The 12,730-nt window shown below is 60.6% G+C and overlaps 5 protein-coding genes across 5 annotated transcripts; 4 read left to right on the plus strand and 1 right to left on the minus strand.

Annotated features, from left to right (window-relative positions):
* Positions 1–7: 7 nt before the first annotated feature.
* Positions 8–2,684, plus strand: COLE_01697 (uncharacterized protein; the record flags this gene model as incomplete). The annotated part of the gene is made up of 3 exons (XM_018423983.2): positions 8–276; positions 309–1,833; positions 1,866–2,684. 3 exons carry the CDS (start codon positions 8–10, stop codon positions 2,682–2,684), a joined length of 2,613 nt encoding a protein of 870 aa, XP_018276755.1.
* Positions 2,685–5,014: 2,330 nt separating this feature from the next.
* On the plus strand, positions 5,015–6,343 carry COLE_01698 (uncharacterized protein; the record flags this gene model as incomplete). The annotated part of the gene is made up of 2 exons (XM_018425530.1): positions 5,015–5,320; positions 5,420–6,343. 2 exons carry the CDS (start codon positions 5,015–5,017, stop codon positions 6,341–6,343), a joined length of 1,230 nt encoding a protein of 409 aa, XP_018276754.1.
* Positions 6,344–7,551: 1,208 nt separating this feature from the next.
* Positions 7,552–9,331, plus strand: COLE_01699 (uncharacterized protein; the record flags this gene model as incomplete). The annotated part of the gene is made up of 3 exons (XM_018420009.2): positions 7,552–8,120; positions 8,158–8,795; positions 8,850–9,331. 3 exons carry the CDS (start codon positions 7,552–7,554, stop codon positions 9,329–9,331), a joined length of 1,689 nt encoding a protein of 562 aa, XP_018276753.2.
* Positions 9,332–10,327: 996 nt separating this feature from the next.
* COLE_01700 (40S ribosomal protein eS30) lies at positions 10,328–10,978 on the minus strand (the record flags this gene model as incomplete). Its single annotated transcript, XM_018420948.2, has 3 exons — positions 10,328–10,358; positions 10,516–10,582; positions 10,894–10,978. The coding sequence occupies 3 exons, from the start codon at positions 10,976–10,978 to the stop codon at positions 10,328–10,330; spliced, it is 183 nt and encodes a 60-aa protein (XP_018276752.2).
* A 589-nt stretch (positions 10,979–11,567) lies between these two features.
* Positions 11,568–12,588, plus strand: COLE_01701 (uncharacterized protein; the record flags this gene model as incomplete). The annotated part of the gene is made up of 3 exons (XM_018423982.2): positions 11,568–11,700; positions 11,741–12,259; positions 12,299–12,588. 3 exons carry the CDS (start codon positions 11,568–11,570, stop codon positions 12,586–12,588), a joined length of 942 nt encoding a protein of 313 aa, XP_018276751.1.
* Positions 12,589–12,730: the final 142 nt, after the last annotated feature.

Genomic DNA, 12,730 nt, shown 5'->3' on the forward strand with positions numbered 1-12,730 from the left:
AACAGCCATGAGCCGGGAGGAACGGAGGAGGTGGGACTCCCCGCGCTCCACATCCCCGGAACGGCGCCATCGTCCCAGGTCGATTCCACGCCGCGACACGTATTTCCCAGAGCCTTACCGTGAGCGCGACCAGGCTGGCCCGTCGCGCAGTACGAACGCTTGGGATCCGCCACCCATCCAGCGGGCAGATTACTATGAACCCCCGGCGCCCTCCGTGTCTTACCATCAGACTGGCGACCCCTTGCCGCCCATCCAACAGGTGGAAGCGCTGGCCAGGTGTGTCCTGCCGAGGGTTTGGCTGACCCCAGTGCCCTCACGTCTGTCATCCAGCGGTCGGGGCGCCGCGAGGTCGCGCGCGCCGTTGCAGAACGACTGAAACGATTCGGCGGCGGCACGGCAGAGGATGCTCAGCGCCAGGTTGAGGCCGCGGAGGAGGATGTGCGCACCGGCACCGTCGCCTTGCAGCTTGCTTTCGTCACACTCCTACGGAGCGCCCTTGTCGCCAACGGCCGCCTTGGCATGGATGATGAGGCCGTGGAGGCGATTCGTGTTCGTGTCGAGCGACTCGAACGGCGAGTTCGATCACCCTCTCCGGAACGGCGTTCGCCACCACCACCTCGACATCCAGCCGTTCCACCGATGCCCGCAACAGGATTCAAACCCACGCGGAGAGGGGCCCGAGGGAAACGGCTTGGAGAGATCGAGCGCGAGGAAGGCAGCAGCGAACAATCCGCCGAGGAACGCGATGCCAAGCGTGGGCGAGCGCGCGCTCTGCTGGAGGAGGTCTTGGCTCGCCTAGAGATAGTCGAGGGCAAAGCCGACAGCGCGGTTGAGTCGCACTTGCAAGTCGCGGATGACGTTTCCGTGCTCGAATCAAACCTACTATTCCAGGACGACAAGCTTGACGAGCTGATCAAGCGCATCTCGCGGCGTAGACCAAAAGAGTCTGACGCAGGCGATCCCCCATCAACAGCCGAGGCCACAGAGAAACAGCAGAGTGCGAGACCGGCTATACAAAGCTCAGGCGGCGAAGCCGACATGGACATCGACGGCAGCGAAGAAGAGGACGGCGAGGTGCGAGAAAAGGAGAAGGACGACGGTGGAGGCGACAACAGTGGCGGTGGAGATGTACGGGAGAGCAGTGTCACCGCTTCGGCTGCCATCGAGCTTCTCCTGCCCACAAACTCATCCGCAACTGCCCGTCATCAGCCAGGAGACCGTGGTCTCGTGGATGAGATGACTCGGTTGCGGGAGCAGATGGCCCTTATGGAGCGACGGCTCGACGGGATGCAGAGTGCGGGTCCTGCTGCGTCAACAGAGGCGACGGACGTCGATAAGCCAGACGGCGAGCCCACACGCCCACAACCAGAGGCGTCCTCGCAGCAACCCAAGCTGTCACCACCGCCCAACGAGGTCGAATCCCCACCCTCAGTCTCACCCGAGGAACTGAACGCAATCTGGAAGACGCTCCGCGACTTGTCCGCGCAGTTTGCCGGCCTGCAACTGCGCGTCGACGCGTTGTCCAAGGTGGACGTAGCAGCCATGATTCAAGCGGAGCGAGGGCACATCCAGACTGCGGTGCAGAATCTGCTCACCACCAAGTGGAAGGAGATGATGGCGGGCGCTGAAGCGGCGATGGAGGCCAGACTCGAGGCCCACATAGTGCGTGCGGTGCCCGCGGTTTTGGCGCAAGAAATTCGGGCGGCAGCGGCCAAGTCACCGATACCATCGCGCCCCCAGGTGAGCCAGAGCGCGCCGCCACCCACATTAGCCCAATCGCCTCCGGTACCGTTACTGCACCGCCTAAGCGGCGCCAACGCCAATGAACCACCTGTAAGAGACACCGATGGGAAGCGCTGACGCAGGCTCTCGGATTAGCGCAGCGTATCAGTGATGGGAGCGACGTGCGCGCGCAGCAGATCGCCTCGCAAGCTCTGGAGAAGCAGCACATGCAACAGCACGCGTTGCCCGACAAGCAGTGGTCCCAGCAGCTGGCCCAGGTGCAGGGGCAGCATGGCACTCAGCAACAGACATCGCACACCGAGGGCCAAACCACTGCACTGGCGCACCCGCAACTTCAGCAAGGGCAACAACAGCAGTTTCAGCAACAACAGCAGCAGCACCAACAGCAGCAGCAACAGCAACAGCAGCTGCTGCAAGCGTCTATGCAGCGTCAAGGGAGCAATGGTGGAAACAGCGTCCACTCGATGCAGCGTCAAGCGAGCAACGGTGGAACCAGCGTCCTCAGTACGCTTCCGCACGGCAACTCGTCGACTACCCAGCAACAGGCGGCCTCAGTAAGCACCTCCGCTACCGCGTTCATGCGAGCGGCCCCGAACGCGAATCCTAATGCGAGCCTGGCGACAACCCAGACCAACGCTAAGATCCCGACGAAGGCCCAGCTCGAGGCGGCCGGCCTCAGCCCCAAGCTCATCATCGACGCCAAGATCCCTGCAGAGCTGAAAATCCGTCTGCTCCAGCAATGGCCTGGGTGGACGGAACAATATAGACAGTCGCTGTTAAGACACCAAGCTGCGTCGGGGGGCCAGCACGCACAACACTGCCAGCAGTTTGCCCAGCAGGCGCAGCAGCAGCACACGCAGGGGCTGGGACCGCTCTCCCCGCAACAGATGCGGCTAGCACAGCTCATTGGCCTCATTCCACACTCCCATACTGCCTCATAACATGTATAATCGCATCGCTATCCTTTCGTTGCAGCCTGCGAAGCTGTAAGCTGGTTCTCACCACACTTGAACCCATCGGCTTGGACGGCGTTTGGAACTACCAGTACTCACGGCGCCTTTGGCAATTTGACCAGACCACGCACGCGATACCTCACTTAGCCGCGGCACCACGAGCAATTGCCGTCGTGTGACCTACTGGCCACGGGTCAGGCATGACCATGCTGGACATGCCGAAGATCGGCTTGTCCCGATATCTACGAGTCGGGCCCGAAGCTGAGCCTGAGAGCCGTGGTAGTCGAAGTCATGCGACCCGTAACGCAACACGGTGTTGAAACCATCGCCGCTGCACACTGTCACCGAGCCGCGGTTAGCCTCGCCAACATTGAGCGTCCCCGTAGCGCGATATGAGTGAGCAATGACGAAGAGGCAGTAAGTTTCGGATTAACGGCGGAGAAAGGCTTGTGACCGAACATGGACAAGCCCGCTATCTGTGATGAATGATGAAGAAGGAGTCGTATGCCGAGCGTGGAATGACGGTCCAAACGCCGTCAGCCGCTCCAGGCAGCTACTCATCATGTGGCGTTGCACATGTCTCTGTTCTCGTTTATGCATGCGTATTGTCAGCACTGCTGAGCGGATATGAATTGGTGCCTGCTCAGCCGCCCAGTTGCTTGGCTACTCAAGCTACTCAGCTGCTCAGCTTGTGCAGATTCCGTAGATCTTGCAATCCGCGGGCTCCACAATCCGCGCATGATTGTCGGGCCTGGAGTTGCTGGAGTGATGCTCGGGGGTGCGCCTTGCGAGTCGCGCGTCTCCTCTCCATCTGCAATCTCATTCACATGCCGCGGCCCCATCACGCCTTTCGGATCCGTCACACGACTCGGGGCGGCCGACATTGGAGATGTAGACCGCTTCGGATGCAAACAGAAACAGAAACAGGTCTCAAGCCCGAGAACGGCTGCACCAAGTGGTCGCCAGGCGGCCGGGACGGGACAATGTTCGGGTAAGCGAATATGGACTGCATGGGCACTCAGGCATTAGTCGAGCACGTTGGGATGCATGCCGTTCAGCATGACTGTCTGCAGGCCAGCCCAAGAGAAACCGACTTGGACCGACTTGGGAGAGTATCTCGAGGACCGAGGTCTGCGCGGATTGTATGTTAACGAGGGATGCGGAAGCGGAACTGGGAGTTTGAATGGAGAGAAATGAGGCACGTGGTTGCCGAATCTGCGAATATGACGCAAATCCATAACGAACGTGCGTTGTTTGTGGAAAATCGCGCCGACATGAGTGGTCGATTCAAATCACGCGACGCCTCTCGCGCCTCTCGCTTGTCTCCCGCGAGGCCTCGTCAGACCTCGCAAGACCTCCCCGTGCATCCTAGAGCTCTCCTGTAGAGTGCAGTAGATGCAGACTCGACGACTCGCATCGCACGCCCAGCTTCCGGTGTTCGCCGCCAAGCCACAACCCGTGTTTGGTTCATGTCTCGGGTTCGTCGGCGCAACTGCCTAGCCTCGTCTGCCCTCAATCCCCCAGTACCTGAGATCTTGGGTCATCTTTGGGTCTGTCTTGGGTGGCCTTGAATCGCTCAATGGTCTCGCGAGCTCGCGATCGTGCGTGTGACATGTCTGGCCTTGCCTTGCCTTGCCTTGTCTTGCGGCATCGTGGCATCACGGTCTTGCGGCCTTGCGGCTTCGTGACCTCGCGGGTCTTTCAAGGCCAGCGCCATGTTCCCTCCAGAGTTATGCTGTGCTTGTGCTTTTCCCTTCTCCACCCACTACTTCTTCATTGACTAGGCGTATATCCATCCTCCCCCCCCCTCTCCCTCCATATCACTGTTACCTCCCCATCATCCTTGTTCCCGTGACTTGCAGCATCAACGTTTGTGCTCCGTCTTCATCATTCCAAAGAGGCCACGGCCAAGCCGAGGACCTGACAAACTGGAGCGCGCAAACGACCCAAGGCGCACATTCGCGCGACTGGCTGGGTCGTCTGACCCACCCTCGTGCGTTCCAGCACACGACGCACGTTCGACCTTGTCCCACGGAAACTCGGGTCACACCCACCACTCTCACACGACCAGACTACCACTGCTGCTTGACAGCAGCCCACGAGACACGATGGCGACGGTCCTTCCCTCGTTGCATCATCTACACGATACATACTCGAGATTCCCGCCGTCACACTCCGTCTCATCTACATCTCGCAGTGCCCTCCATCCATCGCAGTCATCCTTCGCCTCCAACCTGCCGCTTCCACCCACCTATCGTCACGTGTACGATCCCACTCGAGCACGGAACGCAGACCACTTTGCCGCCTGCTCCTCTGCAATGCCACCACCGCCCCTCCCGCGCAAGCGCAATCGTAGCGTGAGCCCGAACTCGTCGGGTGACAGCGAGTATGACCCGGTGACCAAGCCTCGCAAAGCAGCTGGCCCCTCATCAAAGCTCCCGCCTGGCCACCAGTTGGGGCCCAACGGCCGCCCCATGTCGCGCGAGCAGCTACGCAAGGCCAACCATTCACTGATCGAGCGGCGACGCCGTGAAAAGATCAATGCCGCCCTCGCCGATCTGCGAGGCATGGTGCCGGGTCTTGGGGAGGAGAATGGCGGAAAGGGCGGCGAGTTCAAGCTCGAGGTGAGTCACAATGAGGCACACGTGGGCAGTTGGCCGCTGCCGCAGGCGGATGCAGCAAGCCATAGAAGTGGCAGCAGTAGACCTCGAGGCTAACGGCAGGTCTTGGAACGTACGGTCGAGCATATGCGCGAGCTTAAGCGTCGCATCGCCGACCTTGAGGCCGATGCCGAAGCCGCCTCGGCGACTAAGCGGCGCCGCCACTCGACCACCACTGAGGAGTCGAGCATGGATGTGGACAGCCCTCGCGAGCGAGTAGAGGAGTACCGCCGTGTTCCGCACGATAGGCCTCACCGAGCGTGGCGTCCTTCGCCGGTGAAGCCCTCGTCATCACCGCCATCGCCGTCCATGACACCACCACTGCGCACTGCTGCGGACCCCAACGAGACCGAAGACGAGGCGAATCTTCCCCCTCCGTTGACATTGGCGTCTCGCTCGCGCTCTGACGAGTCGCACAGCTCGCAGACTCGCACGTCGGGGTCGCACTCGACAGCGTCGCCGCACCCGCCGAGCATATCGAGCCTGCTCTCGAGTACGCAGCCTCCGCGCACACAGACCTCGACATCACGAGCCCCACCGCGTGACATTTACTTGCCGTTTCCGACCCCGAGTCCCACCTCGCCGTTCCTTTCATATCCGAGCAACACGAGCACGGCAAGCAGCGCGACGGGCCCAGCCGAGCCGTCGCCGTTTCTCGCCCCTTTGCAGAACATTGCACTCTTTGACGGCGCACTCCCCTCGCCACTCACTGGACCTCGCAGGCTCAGCCCACCGGAGAAGCGGGGAGAAATGAACACGGAAGACGCGGCGCACGTGCTCCTCGCCATCAGCTCGCCCGACACGCTCCGCCCCACGGCCAGCAGCGGAAACACACCGCTCATGAATGTGCACCGTGGGCTAGAGCGGCGCCTTACACTCGAGGCCGAAGAGTTTATGCTTGATGGGGGCGTGGCGCGCTCTGGCGACATGCGTATTGCTCGGCACCACACTCAGGGCAAAACTGCGCGAGATATCTTGCGCATGTAGGGGGAGGGGAGGGGGTCCGAGTTGGGTTGTGAAACACGCCGTCGATGCGTTGAACAATGGCTTTGTGGTTCAGGTATAGACACTACTGTGTAACATAGAGTTGTAGCTTGTCGGGAGAAGTAGAGAGTGGGTTGTGCGATGTTAGCCGATGGTAGGTGATTTGGGGGGGATGCAGTTGCGATCCCATTGTCAGTCAACTGGATGTTGGGCGTGATCTGCCTTGTTAGTCTGTGAGTGGTATGTTCAGCAACTCGCCTGGCTCGGGGCAGCGACAGACAGAACTAATCAGCAAGGCCATATGTAAGTAATCAGTCTAGGGTGGTGAATTGATGGCTTGCAGGATGCGGTATGACTGCAAGGGGCCATGAGGAGCGTGCGCTGTCTATTGCTGTCATGGCCAAGCAAGGTTTAAGAACGAGCCCATAGCAGCAGCGAGAGACAGCTGGAGATGAGAGAGAGAGAGAGAGAGACAGTGGGCGGAATGCATGCAAGAAGTGTGTCAGGAGGGAAAAATGCAAGGGGTGGAGCGGAAAGGGGCGGAAATGAAGAGAGTGGCGTCGAGTTGAGCACTGATCGCCCAGAGTGATTGTATTCCGTCAAAGCTCTGAGACCGCCAAGGGGAGTGTCATCCTCCTCGCTCTTGTTGCTCATGCACTCTTGCTGTCTCTCTCTCTCTCTTGCTCTCTTGCTCTTTCTTGCTCTCATCATCGCCATCACCCTCATCCTCCTCTACCATCGTCCTCTGGCCTGGGCCTCGAGCTCGAGCCCTCAGGCTTCATTTCTCCAACGCCCTCTCCTGATCGTGAACCCGGCGGCGGCGGCGTCTCTCGCTCCCCCCGTCACCCGCCGCGATCATCACAGGCCGCATTGCCTGCTCAAGCCCGTCTCACTCGCCCCTCCAATACAGCCCTGCTTAACGTGTCTTGAACTTGAACACCAACTCCTGTCGCAGCGCGCGCGCGCCGTGTCGTTCACACACGCATACATCACCTGTCAACTATCAGCCGCGCCCCCGCCTCCTTGCACACTACGCCTGTCTCCCACCTCATCTCCTATCGTTGCCTCCCCTACCTCGACCACCAAGCCCCAGCCCCAGCCCCACCCCCGCCGCCACAATGACCACGGAGCGTCCGTGGCAGCGCTGGCTGCTCGGCCTCATCATGCCCCCAAAGATCAGTGACAACATGTGTGTCGGTCCTCCCCAGCTCATGTTCGCCGAGCCACCTCCCGACAAGCATGTCGCGATCTATGCGCGGTCTGGTGTCCCCACTGACCACTTGATCCAAGCACCGCCCCACATAACGCAAGTGGCACCGCCGTCGTCACCCGAGTCGGCCACTCTCCCATCGACCCACACCACCCCTACTCTGGTCTCGCCCGCAGAAACGGCCGCCTCGTCGCTCGAATCCACCCCGGCCAACACGGGCACAGTCAAGCGCCGCCCAAAAGTGCTCAACAAGGTGTCTTATACGCTCGACGACGCCCTCCCTACACCCCCAATCACGCCCAGGCGCACCTCATTTCGTGTCGAGCGGCAACGCCCTACATTAGCCACACTCGAGTGGGCCGCTGGGAGCGCACTATACTTTGAGCAATACTACGATGCTCTGTCACGCGGCGTGCGCCCCAGACCACTCCGCGCCAAGCGTGCCAAAGTTGACTTTGAAGGCTTCGAGGTTGGCCGTGTTATCGGGCAGGGCGCATTTGGCGTCGTCTACATTGCCAACGAGGTGCGGCGGAATAGGATAGTGGCAATCAAGCAGCTGCGCAAAACAGAGTGAGTCCTGCCTTGCGAGACGACAAACTCACGCCAGCCTCCTCCGCATGGGCCAGGAGGGCCATGTTTGCGCTGAGAAAGACTTGCTGCGCACTGCAACAAACATGCGCGGTGTACGCTGGATACCCTCGCTTCACTGCGCTTTCCAAGACCGGGATCACCTCTTCCTGGTGCTCGAGTACATGGGCGGCGGCGATCTGTTGACGCTCCTCATGGCGCGCGGGTGTCTTCCTGAGGACGAGATGAGATTCTACGCCGCCGAGATGATCCTTGCGCTCCATCAGGTCCACAAGCTCGGCTACATCCACCGAGACGTCAAGCCGGACAACTTTCTGTTCACCCACCAGGGTCACATACGTGTTGCCGACTTTGGTCTTGCCACCGACCTCCACTGGTCGCACGACTCGAGCTACTACGAGCACCAGCGGCGTGCTGTCCTCAAACGCCATGGCGTGCCGCTTTCACGACCTGCCTTCGGGAATCGCCGGAGGCGGCTCGAGCTCGCACCAAATGCGCCACCAGGATGGGCCGAGAAGCCCAAGCTCATGAGTTGGCGCAAGCAGCGCCGTCGCATGGCCTACACGATCTGCGGAACCAACTCGTACATGGCCCCAGAAGTGATACGCGGTGCGGGCTACGGGTTTGGGGCGGACTGGTGGGGCTTGGGTATCATCGGTACGTAATGCTCGAGGAAGCGCCAAGAAAGAAGCTTAGCGCTGCTAATTCCAGTGTACGAAGCATTGTACGGGTCAGTTCCCTTTATGGGCAACTCGCGGGAAGCGGCGCGCCAAAAGATTCTCGACTGGAAGCAAAATCTCAAGTTTCCCAGGTCACCGCGCGCGTCGGTCTTAGCTATGGACTTTATCAAGAAGCTGCTGTGCGAGCCAGAGGACCGGCTTGGGTACATTTCTCAGTCCAAGCGGCGCGGGTCATTTTCAGCAGTGCCACTCCTGGACGATCCGCCACTGGGAAGCGACGGCGTGGAGCAGCTCATGAATCACCCCTGGTTCTTTGGCATGGATTGGCAGACGCTGCACGAGCAGCTCCCACCATACCAGCCCAATCTCGAGGCGCCTGATGACACGCAGCACTTTGACGATGACATTCCCGATGAGCCGCTTGCGCCAGCCAACTCGGCGCTCGACATGCGCGACCCACTCCTGGGCGACGCCGCATTCGGGCCCCAAGTCATGGCCATCCGCAAACAGTAAGCGCGCTGAGAGAACCAATTAACGCAGACTCGCGTTCAAAGGCTGGACATTCCGCTCGCCCACAAGCTACGACGAAACCCCTGCCGAAGTATACACCGAACCATCGGCGTCGACGCGATACGCCGACAGCGTCGAGCGGGGGTACGCAAGCGACAGCAACTCGCTGGCGCGCCGCGCCGAGCTGTTGGAGGACGAGGTCGTGCTCGCGGACGACGACGACCCCGACTACGAGCCATATCCCCGCCCCTATCACGAAAGCCGGCAACATCCGAGCTACGGGCGGTACATTGCCGAACTGCCACCGCGGCCACGTGTCAAGAGCGCTTGCGCGATCCGCGGCGTCGAGCCCATGTATGACTCAGGATACGGCACCGACGAGGAGGCGCGGTGCGCCACGGACGGCGAGTTGTACCGTCGCTACAACGACAGCGCCTACAGTCTTGCGCTTGGGCGCGAGTTCGACCGGGGCGCTGAGATGGTCAAGTGGCAGGAGATTGTCAAGGACAGCGCGGCTGCCGAGGCAGCACAGGCCGCGGCTGCGGCTGCCGCCGCGCAGCACAAGCGGTTCAGCCAGCTAGACGGCGACAGCCCCAGTGAAGGCACGCCCCGCGCCAGCGAGGCGACGGTGCGGGCTTCCCAGCGACTCAAACAGGCGCTGCGAGCTAGAGTGTCGCGTGCCGCTTCGTAGACTTCGTCATGTGTAAAAGAACGTCCTGTCAATGTATATCAGTAGGAACCAGGTTAATTAGATAAGGCATGGATGACTTGCTCGATCGCCAACCACAGTGCTGAGAGGGAGGAAAGGACGAGCCACGTGAGTGGGTGATACCTGAGAACATCCAGGCATAAGGCGCCCGCGATGCTCGATGATCTCGGTCGCATCCCACTGCAGACGCGTGCCTGCACGCGCCACCGACATGCGGCCCGCCATTGTATTGATGCAGGATCTCCATCACCGTACAAGCTCGCCGTCTACATGTATGTGTCGAGTTGCGATTAACCCGACTTGCCCGCGGGCTGCTGGTTCCTGGCGCGTCAGCGTTTTGCTCAATCGTGCGCGGAGAGAAGGAGAGGTTCAGATAGGAGCGAAAGACTAGATGGAAGTGTGTCGATCATGATAGGTCTGATTGAACTATGCTTGATTTTTGGATCATCCGGAAAAGGTTGTTGGGGTCGACACTTACATGGAGCGCTTGCCGCCGGGGGTGAGGGTGACGTTGACGAAGCGGCGGGTGTACTGGGCGCGCTTCTCTGTGGGGTTAGTGGGTCTGCGTAGAGTGTGGACGAGGAGCAAATGCAAGGGCCGCAGGTTGCGGGCAAAAGGCATAGCGATGGCAGTTGCGCAGATCTCGACCACCCAAGGCTGTCAAGGTGACTCGCGCCACAACGCGCGGAGGGTTCGAGTAAGGACAATGGTGTGCGCGCGCAGGCCCACGATCATTTGCCTCCAGCCAAAGCCCCGACCGTACGGCGTGCGCACTGCCCGTGTCCTTGCCCATCGCTTCAACGTTCGCCAGCCGTCTTGCAATGCTCGATGTCGTATCTGCTCGCGGGCTACTCACTAGCGCGGCCCTTGGGCGACTTCTTCTTCTCCTGCTTCTCGACCTTAGGAGTCTGGGAGTCAGCGCAATTCTCGCCACCAAGCATCTTCGGCCTGTCCCTCTTCCCTCGTCCCTCCTCTCTCCTCATCATTCGTACCCGCGTCCGCGCGCGCATTACGCTGCGCACCCGCGCACGAGTGCCCGACAAGCTGAAGCAGCAGACCGGTGCTCGCATGTCCCTCGGTCTCCCGCCACCCGTGACTCGTCCTCCCTTTCTCTCCCAGCGCCCGCGCGATCCGAAGCGATATTCACCTGCGACTTGACCTTGCCGGCACGCGCGAGAGAGCCGTGGACCTTACCCATTTTGACTGGGATCAGCTGCTGCGCGCTCGTCTTTGCCGGCCGTCGTGCTCACCTAGTTGATGTAGAGAAGACCTTTGGATGGCGCATTGTGAGGGTTTGGCACGGGAGCTATCAAACGAAAACTCCGTCGGCGTTTTCCCGGTGGCATTTGAAGTTGTTGCTTCCGTTCCTGCCCCACTTGTTGGCCTCAGCCACTCAGGGGTTTGTCTCGTGGCCTCCACTTGCCCGGCACCGACTCAGCCGCTCAGCCGGGCCGGACAAACACTTCCGGTCCATCGCCGCCAACCTCCTCCTCCAGTGCACGCTATCCTTCCTATCCCCTGTTCACCTCAATGGTCCTGCGCGCCATGACCCGCACCATGGCATATCTGGGTCCCGCGGGCACCTATGGCGAGCAGGCCGCCAACCACTTTGTCCGACGTCTGGGCGGGGAGATCCACCTGCGACCGTGCGAGACGATCGGAGGTGAGTATAGCGCCACGAGTTGTTTACAGGCTGACCGTAGCTGTCTACGAGGCCTCCAAGACGACAGACTACGCCGTCATCCCGCTCGAGAACACGTTGCAAGGCGCCGTCCTCGAGTCAGTCGATGCCCTCCTCTCTCCGCTCGCCGACGATACCTTTCCATCCATCGAGTACCTCTACCCGCCAGGCCCTGATGCCCTCCCAACTCCGACCTCTTTGGGGTGCCTCGGCTCACCACCCCCTCCCATCCCATCACAGCCCCACGTCGTGGCAGACACGACGCTTCCGATCAGCCACCAGCTCGTTGGGCTGCGCGGAGCGCGTCTCGAGGATATCCAGTATATCCGATCTCATGAACAGGCCCTGGGGCAGTGTAGTGCATGGATTGACGAGCACCTCCCCCATGTCGAGCGTGTGCGCTGGCCCTCGACCGCGGGCGCGTTGGCTAGCGTTCTTGCACAGGGAGATAAGCGCGGAGCAGCAATCTGTTCGCGAGCGGCTGTCGAGCGCGAGGGCAGCCGAGTCAATGTACTGGCAAGCGGCGTACAAGGCGTTAAGAGTGAGTGTAGTAATATGATCAAGCGTGATCTGACAACAGACAACTTTACTCGTTTTGTCCTCCTCTCGCGCGAAGCCCCATTACCTCCACCAGCCGATGGTCACAGGATAGCCTTCTACGCCATTCGCGACATCGACTCGATCGGCGCCTTGTCTCACTTCGGCACTGTCGTGTCCGTACATCAGCGACCGGCGTCACCAAGTGCTGGCATTCTCACCCCTTTCCCTCGCTTCGCCCTCGCCGAGGTCCGCCTCAACGCGCTCACGATGGACACGGACGGTGCCGTCATGATGGGCTCGTTCAACGCAGAGCCCGTAAGCTTGCCGTAACAACATAGTAGACACTAGAACCCAGCGCTCTCGTAGCGCACACCACAGCACCACAGGCATAGATCTCGCATGAAGCGACATCCAGTACGGGGTATATCACCTTATTGATGAGTGCGTACATGTCACACGGCGGGAAGCCGTT

Source organism: Cutaneotrichosporon oleaginosum (genome assembly GCF_008065305.1).
Source record: "Cutaneotrichosporon oleaginosum strain ATCC 20508 chromosome Unknown ATCC20508_contig02, whole genome shotgun sequence".
Classification (NCBI taxonomy): Eukaryota; Fungi; Basidiomycota; class Tremellomycetes; order Trichosporonales; family Trichosporonaceae; genus Cutaneotrichosporon; species Cutaneotrichosporon oleaginosum.